This window comes from Protomyctophum bolini (assembly GCF_963924005.1).
Source record: "Protomyctophum bolini genome assembly, chromosome: 4".
Classification (NCBI taxonomy): domain Eukaryota; kingdom Metazoa; phylum Chordata; class Actinopteri; order Myctophiformes; family Myctophidae; genus Protomyctophum; species Protomyctophum bolini.
The window spans coordinates 28,170,315-28,193,979 of NC_137865.1; the positions used below are offsets into that span (position 1 = coordinate 28,170,315).

Sequence of the window (23,665 nt, forward strand, 5' to 3'; positions counted from 1 at the left end):
ACTGCCTGCCTGTCCAATTCTCCATGAGTAGCTGTCTGTCTGTCTGCCTGTCTATGAGTAGCTGTCTGCCTGCCTGCCAGCCAGCAAGTTGGTTAACAGAAAATAAATTGTTATGGCTGAGTAAAATAAAATACAATAAACACAATTTGCCTGAAAATAGATTACCCAGCTATGACCTTTTTCATGAAAAAAAATGAGTAGTGATATGGCTGAGTGAGTAAAATAAAACAATCTACCTGAAAATAGATAGCTATAAGTGAAGAGCAATTTCCGCAATTACCATTTCCGCAATTTCCATTTCCGCAATTTCCTCAATTTCCATTTCCGCAATTTCCGCAATTTCCATTTCCACCATTTCCGCAATTTCCGCAATTACCGCAATTTCCATTTCCACCATTTCCGCAATTTCCGCAATTACCATTTCCGCAATTTCCATTTCCGCATTTCCGCATTTTCCATTTCCACCATTTCCGCAATTTCCGCAATTTCCATTTCCAACTATTAATGGCAGCTGGGTTTCATCATTCAAATAAAATAGAATTCTGTCCGTTTAGCTATAAAATTATGTCAGGGAATAGGGATACACAGTATATGTCTTTCATTTGCATTGCATCTCCCCCCCCCCCCCCCCAAGCTTTTATTTTCGTTCGAGTAATAATACAACTCTAATAGTATTACTTATAATAATGTAATTAAAGATAACTTCATTCAGATTTATTTATTTTTATTTCATTTTCCAGATTTTCTTTTCTTCTTTTTTTTAGATTTTCATTGGTGGGCCAGTCATAATGGTCCCGCGGGCCTGATGTGGCCCGCGGGCCTGAGGTTGAGTATCACTGGTTTACATGATATATGTACTATAACCAACCATTGCACTGTATTTTTTTATGTCTTTCGATGTTGATTTTAAAATGTATAGACACACTCCTTTTAAAGACCTTTTGTCTTTTGCTGTATATTCCATATTGTACATACAGCCAACGCAATATCGCAGGAATTACTGTATTCAGATATCCACATTGAGGAATGAAGAATTTTAGTAAGTATGAATTATGAATTCATATTGAATATAACTAATAAACGTGGTTATACTTTTCTATTAATAATAATAATAATAAATAATATGAAAAACACTCGTAATTAATATGCAGATCATTCATAAATGCAAATGTTAATACTTTTATTTTAGAAAATCAGCTGACACATAACATACCAAAGAGTGAGAGTGCACATTGTAAACCCACACATTTATTTATCTTACTCACTCACTCACTCACTCCTTCAGGCACTCACTGTTGGCTAATTGGAAATCATCACATAGTCCTTGTTGAAATTTCCTCCTGTTGGAATTCATCAAGAAAGAGCTTTTTTTATGTAGAACTGCTTAAAAAAAAACAGGATTTGAATGGTTTAAGTCCCATTTATTTACACAAGCAAATATATGGAATCAGGGGAATTACTAATCTCCCAAGAAGAACATTGTTGATAGCAACTAACCAAATTACAACACTGGCACTGAAAACAAAGGAGTGGTCAACAGGCTTCTGAAAATCCCCAACATACAATTTCAGCAATTTTCTTTAAGTATGTGTTTATCCCATGGTCCATGGGTCAGGTTTTAACTATAGCTAATTAAATGTGTGGAACTCATTAAGAAGCTCTCCTTATTTCTGTGAACTGGCTTGTAAATTTGAATGACAATTAGCATGTGCCTTCAAAGATGTATTCATGTACGCCCCTCATACTTTCTCACTTACATTCACACGCAGCCCACAAGGGACTAAAATAAGGGTATTTAAAAGATGGAACTGCGTTTTTCTAAAAAATGTACAAATTATTTTAATAAACTAAACCTTTTGTGGCAACAATGCACACAAAAATCCTTGTTAAAGAGGTGTAGTAAATCCATAGCACAACTTTACTGTAGTTTTAGGAACATTGAGCAATATTGCATAACCTGTTCTATAACTAAACATCACATGTCTAGAAATGACAACAATGCCCATGACACATGGCCTACTGTACATACATCACAGATGTACATAGCAGACGAGGCACTCGACCCTTGCAGCTTTTAGTAATAGATACATTATGCTGGAGCGCTTCTGCGGATGAGATGATGGAATTTTTTTTATCCATCCTACACACCATCAATTAAAATCAGGAAGAAAAAAAACTGACTTCTCTACTAAAGTCAGATGTAGCAGTGAATGTGATCTCTGGCCTCTGTGCTTTCCGAGGAGTACTTCAGAGACCTCTGCGGTTTCATCTCGCCATGAGTATTTTGTCTCACCGTGAATCTTTGGTCTGAGCTAGGCTTAAACCATGCTCATACAGTATAAACCGGTTAGTTGCCACTTGCAGTAATAACAACTGAGAAATTTCACAGTAAGGTTACATAACCCACACACGTGGTGGGGTCAACATGCAATCCCTTCTCTTTCATTCTTATTTTCTCTTGTTCACAAAGAACTTGTAGTTTTCCTGTCATTTGTTTACGTAATTCACCAACTTACACATCGGTGCAAGTGTTACCGAAAAGAATAATTTCAAAACGTCACAGTGAAACGCTAGAAAATGACACGTCCTTCCTTTTCTACCTTATTTGGACAACACCAAGGGTGTTGACATTTGTGGGTTTGGTTTCCGATTTGTTGTCCTCTGTTTGCTGAGCCTTTCTGACCACCTTTGGACTAGAACTTGCCTTCCTGGATATCTGTGGACTGGTTCCCTTCCGTTGCAGCAGGGGGCTGTTGGAGCCTGTGCTCAGCTTGCGATTAAGCATGGGGCTTCTGGAGCCCTTTGCCTTGGTTGGCTGCTGTAGACTGTCCATGGTCTTCAGGGGCCGCAGGCCAAGAAGCCCACAGTAGTAGTTACATTGATGGTGGGCCAGGAATTGTTCAATTACTTTTGGGGAGCCATCCTCCGTAAGACCTTGATAACTGGAAAAACAGAAGCCGCTATTTAATGGGACTGTGACTCAGCAATAATTATGAATTGAATTCACACACATGCACACACGCACCCACCCACCCACCCATGCATGTCCGCACACACGCGCACGCACGCACCCACCCACCCACCCATGCATGTCCGCACGCACGCGTGCGCTCGCACACACACACACGCGCGCACACGCGCACGCGCACACACACACACACACACACACACACACACACACACACACACACACACACACACACACACACACACACACACACACACACACACACACACACACACACACACACACACACACGTTGCATGGATTGAATTAGATACAAACCCTTTTGATTTGGTCACAACTCTAATATTAGTAAGCTTTCCTCCAACACCTGTGGGACAAAACAAATTCAGAAATGTATACATAAACAAATAAGATAATAGATAATCCAGATTGTAATTGTTACAATGAATAGTTTGTTCAAATAACAGGGGTCACTCACACAGTCTCTCCATCTCTTTAGTAAACAGAAAATAAATGTTAAGGTCAGGATGCCAATTTGATCCAATAAGGAGAGAGAACTCAAACAGGATACAGTGATGGGGGGCGTTTTCTCTCCTGATTGGATTAAATTGGTATCCTGAACTGAAAATGGATTACGAATTGGAGCTAGAGAGACCACTGTACCACTGTTGAAGAAAATACAGTATAGGTATTTTACATTTATTTTAGCAGCAGTATTAGTAGTATTACCCTCCAGCTGAGTGACCAGTAAGTTGCCATGGGTCCATTGATGGAGCCAGTGTTGGAAAGTGCAGCATTTCTGCTCCACCTCAGAGGTGGTTCTGGTGACCAGCCTGCCTTTAGCATCCATTACACAGTACTTCAGGAATACATCGTTTAGTTCACTCTCCACGGTGGCATATGGTACTGAGTTTGCTGGACGATACATCAGGTACTTAGGAATTACTCTGTAGGCACACAGAAGAAAAGGTCGATAAGCACAAGATGCTCCTTTTTACATGCTTTATTGCATTCTGCAACTTTACTTTAAGCATTCAATGTTACTTACTCTAGTGCACAGCCAAAGTTCTCAGGCACTCTAGCTTCAGCAGCAAATATTTTACAGTATTCCCGAATCATGTTTTGAACTTTGCACTCCTGGAAAAACAAATCATGTCACAAAATGTAATTACAATATATTAAATACACATCATTGTTCGTTATATGCTGCAGTTGGGTGGTTCTAATCCACATCTCGCAGGCTGCATCATTGGTATATTTTCATTTATAAAGCCATTCTTAAACTGAAAATGTCTAATTGTATTCTCTGCAGCTGTTTGGTCTTGTGGCAATAAGGACTCTGTTGTTGTTACCATTCTAAGTGCCCTTATTTTATTATACTGTATTTATATATGTATGTACTGTATGTTCTTGTTTTGTTTTTTGTTTGTTTTTCATTTTAAGTAATTGTATTGTATTGTCTGATGTATTATGTATTGTTTTGTTGTATTGTCTGTTTGTTAAAAAAAGAAAAATGCAATAAATATATTGTTAAAGAAAAAAAAGCCATTCTTGGTGACCTTCCTCCTTACATTTCCTCAAAAATTAATTTGGTAAAAAATGGTCTAAATCTCAGATCAAACGCCTGGCTTCAAATCTGAGGGGGGAAAAAGTGTCTTGCTTTCTTTGGCCCCTGGTCGTGGAATGACCTGCAGTTCAGACTAAAATTGGCCTTGAAAGTTCCTTTGAGAAGTTTCAAAAGGATCATCTTAAATGTACATAGTCCAACACTTGTACTTCGGATGTGTACTAGCCTTGGCATATGCCCATAATATTATTTTTCCCTGTTTAAAATGTACATTGTGTATGTGCTCTGTGCACACTTTCTTGCGCCTGGTCACTGTTAGTGTACCATTGTTGGAGATTTGTTGTATAATTTGTAAAGGTTTCTTGAGGTATGTCATCATGGATGTATATTATTTGGCTATGTTGTGTAATTTGACATGTACGCTGTAGCATTGAAGTGTAATTTTCTGCCTCTTGGCCAGTTCCCACTTGCAAAAGGTTAAATAAATTTAAATAAAATCATACTGTATGTGCAATTGTGCATACAGAGATTTAAAACAACATCAAACACTTACCTGCTTAGTAATTTCTTGGTTTCTCTCCGTCAGGCTGTTCCCCTCTTTGGTCCCGTACGCAATTGGGTTTTTAATTTTGATGATACAGGTGCTTCCAGACTCAAATACAGGATCCAGGCCATAGATTACCTTTACCTTGCTGGCCTTGTGAGCACATCCCATCCCAATTTGTGTCACCTCGGTCATAATGCGGCCAAAGAACCTTTCACCCCAGGAGCCAGTGTCTGCAAGGCCTTTAGCAAATAGCATAGGGATCATTTCAATCTCCTCTCCAACTGCAAAGAAGATAAATTTACATTTATCAATAACATTTAATTTTATACCAATGTCCAGATTCAAGGGTTGTACACTTTTGTGTATTTTAAATAACATTCTAGGAAATAGGTGTCTCATGCTGTTAACAGCTAAATCCCATCAGGCAGGAGATTTACCTTCCAAATCGTCTTTTAGCAGGATCTCAGACATAACTGTAAAATATAAAATGCAGAGTCAGAACGGGGAAAATCACTTAATATCAGATCTATCAATCACATTTGCAATAGGCCTCAATTACTGTCAACGCTGAGTAGGAAGTCAGTGGTGTCAGTCCCATATTCGTTAGTGATGGTGCAACCATACACCCCACAGTCTAGGCTGGATGCTTGGACAATAGCCAGTGCGACTTGGCTTTCATCTCCTCCACTGGTAGGGGGGAAAAGAACAGGGAGAAACACATGGGGCTGGATGAGCTCATTGGAAATGCACCTGCTCTCAAGATTGTGCACCCACAAGGGGGCAGTGTGGGACAAATGGTAACTCCGTGATTAAGGGAGGGAGTTTTCTGCTGACACAGCAGCCATTAGCACATATATAGACCTTTAATGCCCTCTGGAGGTTGTGTGTCTCAGTTTACAGGGTCTGTGTCTGGCCAGGACATTACCTCTATATGTCACAGCTGTGGAGTTCATAGTTACATGATCTCGAGAGCTCTTCAGCGAAAAGGGGACTGTGACACTGTTATGGGTTGCACTCAGGCCCCTTTTCCACCAGTTGGTTACCAATGGGAACCGGTTCAGTTCTTTTTGGTTCTTAGTCCTTGAGCCAGAGCTCCAAAATTGGAAGGTTAATTATGAATTGAATGTGCAAAACCATACCTATTAGATTGTTATCACCATTAAACTTCCCCAATTGAGTACTTACACGAAGACAATGATTTATTGTATTACACATTTTACATTTTTTAATATGCAAATGAGGCATAATGTAGGAAAATATGCAAAATAATCGAAAATATGAAAAAGCTACTACTGTGGAAGGGTTATCATGTATTAATTTACTTGTATTGATCCTATAAACAATTTATTATAGGTCTAGTTTTTCCCACCAATTTTGGAGCTCTGGCTCATGGACTATAAACCAAAAGGAACTGAACCGGTTCCCAATGGAACCAACCGGTGGAAAGGGGGTCTCAGTGGCCTACCTAAAATGTGTTCATCCTCTGTAGATTATTGTTTCACATTTTGATCCAGTGCAGCTTAACCAGTCATGTTGTTTACTGGGGAATTCTCACATTCATAGCATTGGCGCAGCTTCTGCATAGAGCATTTTGCTGGTAATTATAGAGGTGGCTTACATTAGAGTGATCGACGTGGTAGTGGGTGTGATTATAGACACATAGAGTTATTTTGTTGGCCAGGGATTTACCTTCGTTTGACCTCTAGTATTTCCTCTTCATCTCTGTACCATTTAATTGTGCAGTCACTCAGCACGTTGAAGAACTGGCACCAGAGTTTCAGGTGTCCAGAGGCATCTGGGAAGGGCTCCCCCCTGATCTTGCGAATGACCTGAGGAGCTGGTGGTTTGTGACAGAGAGGGGGCCATCAGAAATCATCACAAGGTAAATATATACTGCACTAGACAGTGGAGACTTTCTAATATTTCCAGTTCCTCAAGCTGCAATACACTGTAGTATTATTACTTTGCTTGAGTTGAAAACTACAAAAAGTTCTAACGTAGCTCTTTGGAAGACTACTTTTGAGAGACAATTAACTTTATTTATTTTATTTTTTTATAACAGTTAAATCCTGAAAAAACTGAAAAAACTATTCAATGACAGTATTGTATTACTGTATTACAGTACTGTATTACTCTCCACCCCTGCTGACAAGTGTACATACCTATAAATATTGACAGAAGAAAAAGAGAAAAAACTCACCTACAGGTCAAGACAAAGTCAATGGTAAATCTGTAAAACTATAGAGAGTTACACAACCACAACAGATGGAATTCAGACCATATGAGCACTTTACCTTTGAATGGGTCCAGCTTCTGCTTCTCTTCTGGCTCCTCCTTTGGAGCCTCTTCCACAACCGTGGGCACCTCCAGAGTAGCCTTTCGGCGGCTCAGCAAAGGGGAGCGCTTCTCCATTGGTGGGGTATGTTGTACCATGGGCGCCTGTAGTAACGCTGCCCTGCGAGCCTGGCTGGGTGACATGTACGGGGCTTCCTTCTTGCTTTGGGATTCCAGGGTGCCCACAGGGGCCTGAAGTGATGCTGCTCTGCGAGCCTGGCCAGGTGACATATATGGGGCTTCTTTAATTCCATGGGATTCCAGGGTGCCTGTGGGGGCCTGCAGTAATGCTGCCCGTCGAGCCTGGCCAGGTGACATATATGGGGCTTCTTTCATGCCCTGGGATTCCAGGGTGCCTGTGGGGGCCTGCAGTAATGCTGTCCGTCGAGCCTGGCTAGGTGACATGTATGGGGCTTCTTTCATGCCCTGGGATTCCTGGGTGCCTGTGGGGGCCTGCAGTAATGCTGCCCGTCGAGCCTGACCAGGTGACATGTATGGGGCTTCTTTTACGCATTGGGATTCCAAGGTGCCTGTGGGGGCCTGCAGTAATGCTGCTCTGCGAGCCTGGCCAGGTGACATGTACGGGGGTTCTTTCTTGCCTTGGGAGTCCAGGGCACCTACGCCAATAGCTATGCCCTCTCCCTCCTCGCTTTTCGATTTGGGGATGAAGATTTTGCGTCGCGCCCCAGAGGCCAACTCCTCCGGCGTGGCAGAGCGGATGACCGACAGACTGTCCCTCCGTCTCAGCCGGGGGCTGCTCTCACAGGAGAGGGAGGAGGTCGGTGTCGATCCCCCACTGAGTTCCTCGCCAATATTGTCACCCTGGGAGTCACCCACGGTGATGGCAGGGACAGACATTGCAGCCTGAGTGTCTGATCCTGGAGCAGTTTTGAACAGAAATCTGCGGAGACTGGCAGGACTCAGCGATGGAGGTGTGGGGGTTTTAAAGCCCAGTCGGTCAACAGAGGGTTTATCTCTGTGGAGCTCCTCAGCAGTTGTATCAGGATATGTTCTGGACTCATTGACGGGTTTATCCATTCCAGTTTCATTAACAACTGTAGTTTTTGTTGTTTTAACCAGTGTGAAGACATCTGGGGTTGCCGCTGTTGACATTTGAACTCTAGTTCCCACAGAGGGGCTGTTCTCCATTATATTCTCTGTTATTGCTTCTCTGTGTTTTTCCTTCCTGTGAGTTTCATCAGACTGAAGGGTAATATTAGTTTTAAGATCATGTGCTACTCCTTGCAGTATCCCATAAGGATCTTGTGTTCGCGTATACTCAATTTGAGTGGGCAGTTTGACTCCAGGTGGGCTATCATTACAAGTGATAGAGATCGGTGGGATCACAAACAATGGCATTTTGGGAACTTCATCTATCTGTGGGGTATCTAAGACAGGAGGATTTATGGGTACATTAATATTATCCCCAAAGTTGCTGTCATCAGTAAAGGAAACATTTATAATAGGAAGTGTTGAATAGCCCCTCTGAAGGACCTGCTCACCGGATTGTGTATTTGGCTGCTCTCCGTTATGTATCTCTATTTTGTAGTCTACTTGTGCAATATCCTGTACTTTCTTTATGTGTGGGAGCTTGTCTTCATTTGGTAGACTTTTCTGTGTGGGTCTAATGCCTTCAGTCATTGGAGAAATGTCCATGTTATGTTTTGAGACTCTTAGGTCTTGCATAGCAGTTGCATCATTTCTTTGAGAAATGAGCACAGACTCTATGACCTCAGGGTCAGTCTCCATTATTTCAATTTGCGGGAATATTATTTGATCATTAACCCTTACCTCTGGTGCTATTACTTTAATATCAGGGATGTCTGCAATTGCAGAAGTGAACACTTTTATTTCTGGAATAGTCGGAACATCCAAGTCTCTCTCCCTGCCATCTTGATTTGTCAACTTAGTGGGTTCTTCAGATCTATCAACGTTGCCTCCCTTGCATTGTGTCTCTGATTCGCTCGATTCACCCAAGTCCTCTGCTTTTATCGGAGTCAATCTGTCTTTCTCGGTTTCAAACCGTCTGTCAATAGTAAGGGTCTGCAGATCATTTTCTTGTGAACTGTAGCTATTCCCTTCACTGCTCTCAACTTCTGAAAGTGCCTGGTCTGGTATTTTTAGACTGTTAACGTCTAAATCATTCTCAAAAGCAGAAGTGAACACTTCTTTCAATGCACATCCTTCATCATTTCCTTCCAATGCTGACGTAGAATTATCTTCTGCATTGAAATCATTGTTGTCTATGCTTTCAACTACTACAGGAGTGCACGTTTTTAGTGTTTTTAGGCCATCATACTCTAACCTTTCTGGGGATACAGTGGCAAGGAATTCTGCATTAATTCCCTGAGCAAGTTGGCCACCATCCATTTCAGCTTTGATATTGTTAACACTGTCAGGTGTTGTGGTGTTCTCATCCATTATCAGAATAACTGGCACCTTAAGTGGTAACTTAGAATCACAAGCTATTCTCCATTCATCAAACCCAGTACTATTTATATTTGGACATGGCTGTACCTTTGATTTCACTTTGTCATTCTCTTCTTTCTGCACAGGACTTGTATACTGATTTACTTGTGTCTCCAGGTCACCGCCAAGATCGTTGATGTGAATCTCCTTCTTGTGCAAAGTTTCAGTCAGATTTTCTTTGGGCGAGATAATAGAAATAGGAAGACCCGGATTCATTGCTTCCTCTGCTGTGGCTTTGTGATCAGGCCCTGGTGAAACCACAAGGACCGTTGGTATTGGTTCAGGCCCTGGTGAAACCACAAGGACCGTTGGTATTGGTTCAGGCCCTGGTGAAACCACAAGGACCGTTGGTATTGGTTCAGGCCCTGGTGAAACCACAAGGACCGTTGGTATTGGTTCAGGCCCTGGTGAAACCACAAGGACCGTTGGTATTGGTTCAGGCCCTGGTGAAACCACAAGGACCGTTGGTATTGGTTCAGGCCCTGGTGAAACCATAAGGACCGTTGGTATTGGTTCCGGTGCAGGAACAACTTGGATCATAGGGATGTTCTGGGAGTCTTGTGCAACCTAAAAGGAATTAAACAAATATTTTAGATCACATTCATACCTGTGCATCATAATCATTGTTTAATAATGAACTCAATGAAACATACCAAACTCATACAGATTCTGCACTGCATGCAACAATAAATAAATAATATGATTTATTTTTGGGCTTCTTTATGCCTTTATTATTGATAGGAGAATAGGCTGACAGGAAATGGGGAGAGCGAGATGGGAGTGACACACAGCAAAGGATCGGAACTCGAACCCGCGACGCACTGTCAGACTACATTGTATCCTAGGTGCCTGGACCACTATGCCAGCCAGTCTGTTTTTGAGGTGCACTAGCCCCTCCTATATATTCAGCTATAGTGTCGATTTCCATCTTACACAAACAGAGCCTGTTGCAGACAAACACTACAAATGTTTCCATTTGGCATGGCTAACGTTGAGGTGTGTAAAATGTATTAGTAGTAATTTTCAACATAAAGATGAAACCTAAAAATATCAACATAAAGATGAAACCTAAAGATAGTAGGAAGTGTTTATTAACAATGATTGAAAAATGTGGGGAAATATGTTATAACACATCAACTTGTTTATTATCCCCGCCCAGGCTGGTAGGCCAAAGGCGAGGCAGATTATATTTTCACTCCTATATCTGTCCGTGTCTGTCCATCTGTAAACAGCTAATCTCATGCACTGCTGGACAAATCGATGTGAAACTTTGCAAGCAGACTCCTGTCCTGGTAGGCCAAGGAAGAACCTCTGCCTCAAAGTTATCAAATTGGCCTATAGGCTATAATAGCACAATGTAAAATAAATTGTTTGCTACCACTCCTACAGATTTTCTCCAAACCTCACGCGTAACGCTACACATTATCTCTGTAGTCATGTGATCAAGATCTTTCGGATTTCTCATATTCCATTCCGATTGGCTACGATTGGCTTCCAAAGGAAGTGGCCTGTTTTGCACAAGACGACCAACCTGAAGTGGACATCATGGCCACTTGACACCTTGATTCAACCAACTCCAACAGCACCCACACACACAACACAAGCCTTTGTATTACTCAGAGAGTGAAAAATGGAAACAAATGACGCAGACTACAACTGCACATATGGTAAATCTATTTTAAGATCTGGATTATGAAAACTAATTGATGTTGTAGTGCTTTATTACTCTAAGCTGGAAATGAAATCAAGTAGCCACACAGTAGCCTGTGCCAAGACAACTATAGCTCACGTGACGTGAGGAGTGAGTAGCGACCGAGTCTTTTTCTGTTGCGCTAAAATATTCATTCATTCATTGATAAGATAGGCCTACAACTAGGCTACAAATCAGCAAGAGTCACTGCTTTAACTGAATTTTCAAATAAATATTCCAACAATGTATGTTTTCAGTTTAAGATATTCTTTATTTCCACTTGCTCTCCACTTGAAATTGCTCTATAAATAAAATGTGGGGTCGCCAAAAATGTCCCCCATAAAATGGGATCATGGCATAAAAAGTTTGAGAACCCCCTTGGCTAACAAAAAATCTTACCAGTCTGAAGCGAGTGGTGCACCCCCTATTGGTACTCTAAACATAGTTGATCATTTGGTACTCTAAACATAGTCCCATAGGGACAAAGCTGTTCCTTGGAGTGGTTGCACCACTCAAAAACTCTCAAACTCCCCCCCCCCCCCCCCCCCCCCCCCTTTTTCTACCTTTTTCAAATCGGCCTCATGGTGGTGCTATAACAGATTGCAACACAGCCTGGGGTAGGCAACCCATGGCAGAGATCTGTGCTCATAGGAGCACACTATTCTTTGCTGGTGTTAAAGCATATTGAATGGGTAAATCCCCTTTGGAGTGACTAAACTGGTAAGGGTTAATTCCTTTCACCTGTTGGGTGAAAACAGCAGGGGAAAGGGAAATTCCCACATGCTTGAAACAGGTGTGGTTTTTCAAAGTGTGCAAAGTGCACTGGCTAGTGACTGAATGAGCTCATTCCACATGGGTTACTTATTCACTCCAACCAAGTTATTTATGGTGCACATGTTCAGGAAAATAAAACGATGTAATAATAAATAACCAGTTTAATTTTAAGTTGTCAATGGAGATATTCCTTGGCTAAGAAAATATAATTAAATCTCTACAATACAGAAATACGTATTTCCCTGTAACCTCATCATTGATAAATCATACTATTAATCAAAGTTAACACTAAAGTCACTAAATATTATGGGTAAGGTTAACACAAATTTAAGCCCTCTGTGATGTCATTACAATATGATTGGACAAGAGAAACCAGCAATTAAACAGAGGACACTGCATGCTTTCAATGGAAGGGAACTGGAGTCACATTCCGTCTAAAATAACTAAAAAATAAAAGAGAGACAAGCTAGCACTTCTTTTAACGGAAGTCCCTCTTGTGAGCAAACGCTGTTCAGGTGAATGCTCCAAGTTCCTCCAACAACACAGCCATAAAGTATATTATGATAATATCAACATATGGGGGAAGTCACAGTTCCACATTATGTAGAAAGCCGGTGCTTGGCAGCAGGTGCAAAGTGCACAGTGTGTGAACAGAGTGGAGAGAGTGTGGAGAAGCTAATTTTACGTTCCTCTAATTCACAAACCAGACATTATTTAGTTAACCACCTAAAGCCTATTATATATTTTTTAATAATTTAAATAGGGAAAATAGACTATTTTCACAGAATGTTTGACTATTTCTGGCAAATGTTGCTGAATGATACTCTATTATGACAACATGCCCAGCATAGGGAGGTTAGGATTCATGTGGCTCAAGAAAATGATTGCCATTCAACAACTTTAGAGGTTCTTCTTCCCCTTCTTTTGCTATGTAATGGAATGGAATAAAACTATGATGGGAAACATGCACAAAAACTAATTTCACCCACTCTTTTACTTTGTAAATCTGTGATGTGACTATAGTGCCAATAAGAGATGTGACACATTTCATAAGTTAACTAAAAATGTAAGGCTGGTTTTGCCATGAAACTTGCTGTGCACATTCATGCTCCCCGGAGAAGGAACCTCCTATTGATAACCTTAAACCCACATCCAATTTTAGCCCCACCAGTGAGACGGATCTGGATCTCAAGAATGGCAATGAAGGTTGGTCCAAAGGAGCGGCCCAGCCTCTAGGAGTCTGCTATATAGGGCTTTTTAATACCCAAACTATTCCGTCATAGTGTTGATGTTCACTCATAACATTAACATTGGAGACTACACTCAGCCTGCAGGGACTACAGATGAAAATGAGCTTCTGGCTAACTCTTGCCCATTTACACGGATATGAAAAGTGATGTGTTGATTAATATGCATTGTCCCTGATTTAAAGAAGAAGAAGAAAAAGTGTCACAGATTGAATCCTAAATAACATACCGGTATATAATAAAGTATAATATAGTATAATATAATAATTCAACAATTTAACTATCAGCTTTCATTACTATGCATGTACAGTAAGGGCTAAATGATCACAGCATTATGATAGTCATTCCTTACACATAAAACATGAAATAATCCTTAAACCTCACTTAAAATATATTGCACACTGGTGTAGCTTATTGGAAAGTTTCAAGCTTAAAAGACTTTAGAGTTGAACTATTGATAATATACTACTAGGTACAAGGCACAAACTAGCACTCTGCAAATAGAAATCCTCCTCCCTCCACTTCAGATGAGAAAGAGGTTTATTTTAAGATGCGGGGGTCAGCAAAGAATTTGGCCAATGTGAGGAGGTCCTTGATTCATGCTGAGACCCGCTTCAGACTCCACCAACTCACCGGCCGTACAACCCACTCTCTGCATAATTGGCTCAGTTTGTAATGTCAGAATCACCTCTGACATTCAAGCTTCACAACTACCGGAAACATGAGATACTGCACACTCACCATAATCAACTTTAAATATTGCTTCGTTAAATAGTATTGTGTAGTAGATGTAGACGTGTAATATTGTGTAGTAGATGTAGACTATATTTACACATACCCACCCACTGGTGCAATATCAATAATGGTTATTCAAAGTAAAAATAAAATAAAAAATAAAACAACTCAACTACTAATATTTACAGTGTTTACAAGTGTCTTTACAGGAAAACAATCCCAAGTCACTTGTAATAAGCAGACTTGGCAACCTCTATGCCTCTCTGATAGTACTGTAGTATCTATTAAACCCTATATACTGTACGTATTGGCCAGGGTCTTCTATGATAGTACTGTAGTATCTATTAAACCCTACAGTATATACTGTACGTATTGGCCAGGGTCTTCTATGATAGTGTTGTATTATAGTGTTCTGATACTTGGTACTGTGTTCGGATATGTACTTGTATGTATGGTGTACTGCCTGCCTGGATGGTAACATAAGAGTGGGGCTGTGTTAGAGCTGAAGGCCGCTGCGCTGGCAGGCAATGATTGTGATGTCTAGTCTGTGACGTCATTAGGACATGAAGTATCCAAGATATATATGCTGCTGTAAGTGGAATAAAACCGTGTGAACGTTTTGATGTGACCAAGTCTCGTGTCATGTTAACAGATAGTACTGTAGTATCTATTAAACCCTATATACTGTACGTATTGGCCAGGGTCTTCCAGATGCCTATACTAGTCCCACTCCATTTTTCCCTCACCAAACTATTTGCAGAAAATTGCCGATCTACAAGCTCTGATAGATGTTCGACACTGAATAGGGACTGTAGGGTCCATCAACCCATCCATCCATTAATCCATCCATATAAATAGTTTGTGCTTAGATGCATAACTTCCAACTTGTGCCCTGTTGCTGGTTCCTTATTTGCCCTTGCTATGTTGTGCGTGTCTGTGTTTGTGTGAGTGGGAGAGGGGGAATGCTCTCCAGTGACGCACTTAGGTTGCACACTCACATGTCCATTCAGGCTGACTCATTCGCCCCCTCACTTCCACTGTTCTGTAGTTGAACGTTTCTGTAATTGTTTTGTTCATAATCTACCATACACTCTGTATGTGTACAACTAGAAAGTGCAGTTCATACATAGTTTGCAATGCACAGTTTGGGCTGAATGCCTGAGGAAGCTCATTTCACGTCTTGTTGTCACACAAATGTGCAGCCTATAAATAACTCCTGCGCAAAACATGGTCTCCATGTTTGTCAGTCAACAAGGCACAACTCACCTCTTTGATGGCTGGAGCACCTGGCATGGCTACCGCTTTGACCGGACCTGGCCTGTCCACCTCCACAGACACATCCATTGGTTCCATTGCCTCCTTAGCATCCTCTGCCCCCTGCTGTGTGCTCTCTTGTAGTTCTTGATGAGTTGGAGTGAAGTCTGCATATAAAATACGTGCCACTTGTTCATGTGCCGTTAAGAGCGACACTTGTTGTTCCGTAACCACAGTGTTTGAAATCTCCTGTGCCTGACTCAGCTCCATGGGTACGTCTTGTGTAATATGTTTTGGAAGTTCTAGTTTGCGCTCTGGTTGTGGTGGGGTTTCTGGTTGAAGTATTTGCGATTGAACCGGAGAGAATGGCTGATCAACCTCTCTCTCCTCGTATTTCTTATGATCATGAATGTCCTTCTTATTCTTACCAAAGAAGAAATCTTTGACTGAGTGGAGCACAGAGGAGATGGAGGCCTGGATGTGATGATCCTTATGAGGCTTACCATCCTTTTTAACATCTAGGACATTGCTTTGCGATGCCTCCGACAGCCTTTCGTTGTTATTCTCTCTCTCAATCTCCAATTCCTTCTCTCCTCCTTCATGCATGTCTGCTAGTGAATTTTCTCTTTCCTTTGCATCCCTCTCTGAACTGTTTCCCTCTGGCTCTCTTTCTTCTTTGTTACTGGCATCTACAATAGAAGTATACTTCTCTGTAGGTTTCTCCACATGAGATAATGTCTTTTTCTCCTCAGATGTATCCTTCTCTGTAGGTTTCTCCGCATGAGATAATGTATTTTTCTCCAGAGACGTATCCTTCTCTGGAGGTTTCTCCACATGAGATAATGTATTTCTCTCCAGAGACGTATCCTTCTCTGGAGGTTTCTCCATATGAGATAATGTATTTTTCTCCTCAGATGTATCCATCTCTTTAGGTTTCTCCACATGTGATAAAGACATTTTCTCATCAGGTGTTTGAGAATGAATAGTCTCTGCAAGAAAATGCGCCAAGCCTATCCCTCCATCATATGAGTTTTTTTTAATTCTGTTATTACTGCTGCTGCTGCTAAGTCCTGCATCTACACCATTCACAATCTTTATCTTCTTTTTGGCCAATGTTTCTTTGTCCATCTTGTCTACATCATTGTCTGTGGACGTTACAGGTGCTGCTGCCTCCTCAACTCCAGTGCTGAGCCCGTTAGGTACTGGAGCAGCAGGCTCCTCCTGTGATGGGATCGGTCTCTTCCTCTGCACTTGCTGAACATTCTCCTGGCCTTTCTTCTTACTCTCCTCCAACTCCCTCTTCTTGTTTTCTGCTTTCTGCTTCAGCTTAGCAAAGAACCTCTGATGGATCTTGTATTCACTCATGGTGCCAACCTCCAAGACTCCTGAGCAGGAGACAATGCCCTTGCTGTTGTTGGCGGAGGCCTGATAGATTGCAGCGTCATCCAACGTACAGCTGAAAAGAGAAAATATCATATTCACAAATACATAATGATAGATAAAATGTTAACATATCAATCAAAACTATTAGTATATATAGTTAAACTACTTTTTTCATACTCATACTTGTAAATATGAAGGCTGTGAGTTTTCCCATTGCGGCGAATCTCATATTTTGGGAGCCCACAGTACCGGTCCATCTCCGTATCATCTTTATACCACTTCAGATCTGGAGCTGGATAACCTGTAGAGTGCATGTAAAGCATTACTAGAACACTACTGAACCCACTATTGCCTGGTGTAGAGTGCTTTATCACATATCCAGCCTTTATTTGCCCTGGGACATCGGAGTAATGAAAGGAGGGTGATATGCTTGCACTGATTGGACAGTGCAAGCCATGTCTTCCATCGGGGGTTATACGGGAGCGGAATAATCAGCACAGCTAAAGGGCAGCACAGCAATTGGCATTGTGAGCGACGTCACTCAATTCAGCATGTTCAACATGGACAGGCCCGGAGTGGAACTCCAAATCAGGCCAGGAGTTATACGCCCTGGCAGGCCACACCGCCTGCTCACACCGCGCACAGAGTGCGCGCCGAAATTTTGGGGGCCCTTGGGGGACATTTTGGGGGCCTTTACAGCAATTTCACATGAGAAATGTACCATCTGATGTTATTTATATTATTAACTTCTTCCCTCCATTAACATAAGACACACAATGTAGTTATGCTGCAGCAACACTGCCTGAATTGAATTGAAATTGACTGTGGCTGGCCTGGCCTGAGCTTAGGAGTTTTTTCTTTTTTTTGACAGCCAGGCCACTAGGAGGCAGGCCACCGGGAATAGTCCCGGTCCTCCCGATGGCCAAACCGGGCCTGAACATGGATGAAAATAGAGACCTATGACCAGGATATCTGCGGAATGGCAAGGCTGGAACTTGGAAGCCAGCAGTACCTGTTGTTGTAATATATAACATGCTGTGTACTTGTACAATGTAGTTGTACGTAAATATACAATGTACTTATATGTGTATATCTGTGACATACTTTATAGTCAGCTCCTGGAGTGGAGACAGTTGGAGCAGCAGCAAGGTCAAGCGTTCTGCTGGCGCTGGCAGTGATTGTGATGTCTAGTCAGTGACGTCATTAGGACATGAGGATCCAAGCTATATATGTTCTGTATGTATGTAATAAACTTTGTGAACGTCTTAGCGTGATACTGTCTGGTGTCATGTTATTGTTCTCCCGGGCCGGCCCGTCCGTCCGCCGCCGAACCAAGGATCATCACTTTTCAATGAAAGTGATGATGAAATTCTATTTTCTCCTTATCTTTGTGAATAAATAAGGCTATGTTATGTAATAATCAAATTATCAACGGACATTCCTCATTGCCCAAGCTTATCCAAACATGGGCTGGCATATCAGCCAAAGCTGCCAGGCTAATAGTACTGGCTGATAATCTACATACTGTACATTACAGCACAAGGAATTGTTATATTACATTTTAATCGGTTATATTTTTCACATTGGTATCCATTGGCAAAAATGGATGACTATTTAAAAGAAGAAATCTATAACGATTTGGATTGAAGATGTTTCGGGCTGTTGCATCATTACTGTCTGTATGACTGTCCTACTTGAATTTGTACCGGGCGGTATAACATCTTGTAAAACCTGCTTCAGTGGGCTGTTTTCACCAAACTGACTAGTGTGAGCTGGTCTAGGCCCGAGTGGAATAGTAAGAGAGTGGCGACACGCTTTGATCTCACCGCAAAGTGGGTGACTATGGGCTATAGTTCCAAACATTGGAACTATCCTATTGAGATAGAATGAGCACTTCCGCATTCCATTGTTACAATGGGAGTCAACGCTAGTGTCGTCACTTTCATACTATTCCACTCGGGTCAAGGCCACTAGAATTCCCCCATTTTTGTTTCCCCACATGAATGCCTAATATGACAAATCTAGTCTCGCCAGTTGCACTACTACCAGATGAAATAAAACATGATTACTAAATGATTATAAATACCAAAGGAAACGATTTTACCAAATAAAACAAATGATGACTGCAGGCCAAGGGGAATGAATTTGGAGGAACACAGGCGCTCTTGGTTTCTGTTCTTGTTTCCACCCACCTGGTGACACAGAGTTATATCTGCTCCAGGTCGGATCCCAAAACTGCTGTTGATACCAATCTAGTGTGCACTGTTACTATGACATTAGCCTACATTTGCAATGCATCTCACAACAAGGAAACTGCACTGCATTCCATTCAAACCTTATAAATTATATCCACCATTGTCAACTGACACTTAAAACAACGGGCTTCTGTCTTCTGTTGTGACATGAAATTAACCACATCCTGTCTCTGTCTGACACCGTGGCCTCATGAAGCTGTAGTGTAGAGACAATCTGAAACCATTCCATCACATGACCAAATGGCAAAGAACAAAAGTGTGGTTTTCAATGCAGCCTTACCTGACACAACACAGGTGAACTTCACAGTACAGTTTTCTGACACTGCCTTTGATTTTAGGGTGCTGTCAAAGGATGGCTGTATGTCCTCTGTCAGCTGTGCCATCACAGTACATAATGTACTCCTGGAGGGGAAAAACAGTTTAGAGAATGTTCTTTAATTGAATGTTGCTGCTATCAAAGCAATAATTACTCTGTAACATCTGATTAACTTCTCTGTACAGTCTACAGTGCATTCCAATTACTTGATTATTCAACTGTGATTAAGAGGAAAGGGAATAAGATGTTAATTTAAATTAAAAGTCGGAAGAGACATTGAAATTAGATTTTCCTCAGGTGTTGGACAGGTGACACAGTTACATACAACACGAGACATCAAACAAGGCAAGGCTGGAAATCAAGTCAATATTCATCAATAAAACTGAACTCATCATTTGACAACATTGCTTACGTCATGGTTAAAAGGTGTGCAGGTTTGCTGTTTCATTTATGGGCTCAACTGGGAGGTGTTGTTAAGATGTTAGTTGTGGAGGAATGTTGTAAAAGTATTGATTACCTCTTAGGCCTGTAGTGAGAATACCGTGAATAGCTATTCAGAGAGGAGGCAAATAAAGGGAACTCATCATTTACCTACGTTGACAGTTATCTACGTCTGTTATTGTTATGCTTTCAAGGAATTCAACCTTGTGAGATTTTACATTCTTAAAACGCTTCAAATTGTGTTTACATATGATAGCCTCCGAATTTGAAAGATATGATCACACTAAATTGTTGTACTTATACACTATAAACCAAATTATAACTGAATAACTCTTTTATTGTATGGTTGTGTTTGTGGTTTCATCATATGCAAATAAATTACTAAATCTGAAAAAGACTTTTCCTAGTTTGACATTTTTAACCTACTGGGGACATTCTAAATAGATTTTATTGTAAAAATAAATAATAATAATAATAATAATAATAATAATAATAGAAATTGTTCTGTAATCCATTGAAGATTGAAGATTTACCTTAATTTATACTTTTCCATACAAAGTCATTGGTGACACTGCTATGTATGTATGATGAGGCTTATATGAGGCTATATTTTACCACTACATTATTGAAAGCATTCCATCACCTGGTCAAACAGCTGTCATTGGGCACCTTTTAATACGTTTTGAAGAGATGAACACTGACTTACACGTAGAGTACAGATTCATAAATATTCTACCTGTTTTCAGGCCTGACATTGGAGAGATAAGTATTGCGACCCTCTGTGCGGCCATTAGGAAGGCTGCTCTCCTCTTCACTGAAGCTGCTTGTCCTCCCATTGGAAGAGTAAGAACGGGGCATTGGCCGTCTGGAAGTCATTGTCCGTGGAAATAATTCACAAAAATGGAACTCCCAAAGAAAGAAATGCACCACGATACAACTCCTTAGTGCCCTGTTTTGAGTTGAAGTGTGTTATCCATGAAAAAGCCACTAAGAAGGAACAAAGAAAAGTTACATATTATTTCCAGGAACATTAATAAAAGCTATATAATTAAATAATAATAATAAAGTTACACTATGTAAATGGGTTAATACAACGTTACATATAAATATGATTGAACTAAAAGACAGAGCTCACAGCCCATACTGTTCCTGTTTGAACAAGAAGAGCACTTGAATTGGAAGAAGTTATAAATAGGATCAAATATCTTTCTGTTGAAGGGCTGTAAGCACATAACATAACCCTGAGACATATAATTTATCTTGAAGATATTAACCTGAAGTTAATGTAAACCAGACAGAATAAAACACTGTAAATTGACCAACTTACCATTGAGATCTTTTCTGTGTTCCTTTGGGTGCATTAGTCCAACAGTTCTCTGCAATTGTCAATCCCGGCCACACATGTGTTGGCAGCAGGGGTCTATTTATAGCAGGCCTACAAATAGGTGCAAGTACACATCACACTTTCTGCTACTAGCCAATAAGACTTACTTACATAGATGCCAAAAAGATCAAATAAATGAATAGAGCTGTGGTTCTGAACCATTTTCATGCCAAGGACCCCCGTTTAAAATATTTTGTGCCATGGGACCACCATAAGAGAGGATTTGTGATCTATGTATTTATTTAATAGACTATCTACAAGCTCACATCGCGAGTTGTACCCTTTTAAATCTACTATTTTTTAATAGACAAAAAATAGGAAGGAAATCATATAAGGAGATAAAAAGGGAAAAGAAACATATTCACTAAGGGGGAAAGGGGGTGGATTCAGATTTTACGGGGGCCAGTTTCGAATTGCAACCATCCGTATAGGTGCCATTTGAGAGCGGTTTTGAAGGAGTCAAAGGATTCGCATGTCTTGATGGCTGTCGGTAGGGCGTTCCACATTTTGGTGGCATAGGAGCGAAATTAATTTAGTCCCTTGTTTGTGCTGAATCTGGGTTGCACATGGTTTGTTGAACTCCCTCTGGTGTTGTTGGGTGTGAACTTTGTTGACAAGTATTTAGACAGGTAGGCCTACATGTAATGGGTATGTTGGTGCTGTAGCGAATCTTGTGGACAAGACCCATTGCAAGATGCTGTACTCTGTCGTCAATTAACCCCAAGCCATTCCAGCCTGTCAAAGTGGGCAGGGTAAGTAGTATCTGACCAGTTTGTTTTGGTAGATTTGGTCATGTGTTTAATGAATATGGTTCATGTAGGTGATGGCTTATGTATGTCTATGTCAGGGGTGGGCAACTTTGAGGATGGAGAGGGCCACTATATATTTCAACACTCATAATACTGTTGGCAAAAACATCATGTCTCTGTATTATACTTATTTAGTAATTAATGCCCTACATAAAAGTAGCAATAATAGCAGATCTACAAGGTCAAAACGTTTTGAGCTTGTACTGGCCATATAAGGAGCATGTCTTGAGTGTACAGGGTTTGATGAGGTCAGATCAACATATGGAATGTCAGAACAGGTCATCTCCATACAGTATATGGAGATCTAAGGGTGGTAGCGGGGACATTCTCTTGAGTGTCAGGTTAGATGAGGGCCCAGGTAGGGCCGGGCCTTAATTTTCGGGCCTGTTGAGAAGTGAGAACTAGTTTTCGTCGGCTGCCAGAATGGACAGGTATAAGTAAAAAAGGAGACATCGAAAATGAAGGATGGATGGGGAAGGATCAACATATGGAATGTCAGAACAGGTTCTGAAATATATCCATATATGGAGATCTAAGGGTTTGAGGTTTGAGGTCAGATGTAGAGTTGCTGGCCAATAGTGATGACATCAGGGATCTCCATATATGGGCTTAACTGCGACAGCAGGTCGCATAAACTATGACATTAGGGTCTCCACATCTCCATCCCTGATGATGGCTGCAAGGGCTGCATTAAGTGAAGGTGGGGGCCACCAGTTGCCCATAGGTCCATGTCATATAATTATGACTTGCTCAAGAGTGACTAAGAACTGTCCCCTCTCGCCCCTCTCACTTGATATTGCATTGCAACACAAGGTCAAAACATTGCTGCCTCACATGAGTTTCACATTTCAAACCAATAAAAAATAATTCAGTTTCTTTCACACAGTGCATGACTTAATTTGTCTATCAATAAAATGGTATCAAACTTAGTTCTACTCAAAAGCTGTGACATTAGTGGATTTATGTGTTTGCATTATTATGTTACATTTATAGATTTATAAATTAACAATAAATGTCCTGGTTTTTAATACTCAAAGTAAATACAGTTTCTGAGTTTCCACAATTATATTCGGCCTATATTAAATTATTAAATATGATATTATTTGTCGTTATAGTGTACACAGTATAACATGTAATTTATATTGTGTTTACTAAGCTAAGCTAGCTGTGCTTATAAAGAACATTAAGCTCTACATGAATATATGGGACACGTGTTTTGGGCAAAACATGGACATTAGCAGGGTGTAAATTATGTCAGCAGGAGGCCTTAAAACTTGTAATAGATATATTTGTTTACGTGGAAAAAGTCATAAATCATGTATTATTATTACTAGGCCTACTTACCTACTGCAAAACCCAGACCTACAGGCGCAGACTGTATAGATTTAGGCTACCTGTCATTGAACATAATATCATATCATGTTGTTACTTGTTTGTAGCTGTTGTGTAGCTGTTGTGTGCCCTATTTGTAGGCTACTTCAGCGAAAATAGA

The 23,665-nt window shown here is 40.8% G+C and overlaps 1 protein-coding gene across 2 annotated transcripts; it reads right to left on the reverse strand.

Moving 5' to 3' along the window:
- Positions 1–1,163: 1,163 nt before the first annotated feature.
- Positions 1,164–21,809, reverse strand: alpk3a (alpha-kinase 3a). 2 transcript variants are annotated; one of them, XM_080761762.1, is made up of 15 exons: positions 21,308–21,809; positions 20,717–20,967; positions 20,057–20,089; positions 19,504–19,625; positions 17,152–17,269; positions 15,598–17,041; positions 7,377–10,452; positions 6,772–6,919; positions 5,642–5,769; positions 5,520–5,555; positions 5,089–5,363; positions 4,017–4,105; positions 3,698–3,915; positions 3,287–3,335; positions 1,164–2,942 (listed from the first exon to the last, which is right to left on the reverse strand). In XM_080761762.1, the coding sequence occupies exons 2-15, from the start codon at positions 20,854–20,856 to the stop codon at positions 2,597–2,599; spliced, it is 6,222 nt and encodes a 2,073-aa protein (XP_080617888.1). In that variant the 5' UTR covers positions 20,857–20,967; positions 21,308–21,809; the 3' UTR covers positions 1,164–2,596. The 2 variants fall into 2 exon arrangements, with proteins under 2 accessions (XP_080617888.1, XP_080617889.1); XM_080761763.1 differs by lacking the exon at positions 20,057–20,089 and having other exon boundaries at positions 21,308–21,808.
- Between the last annotated feature and the right edge of the window lie 1,856 nt (positions 21,810–23,665).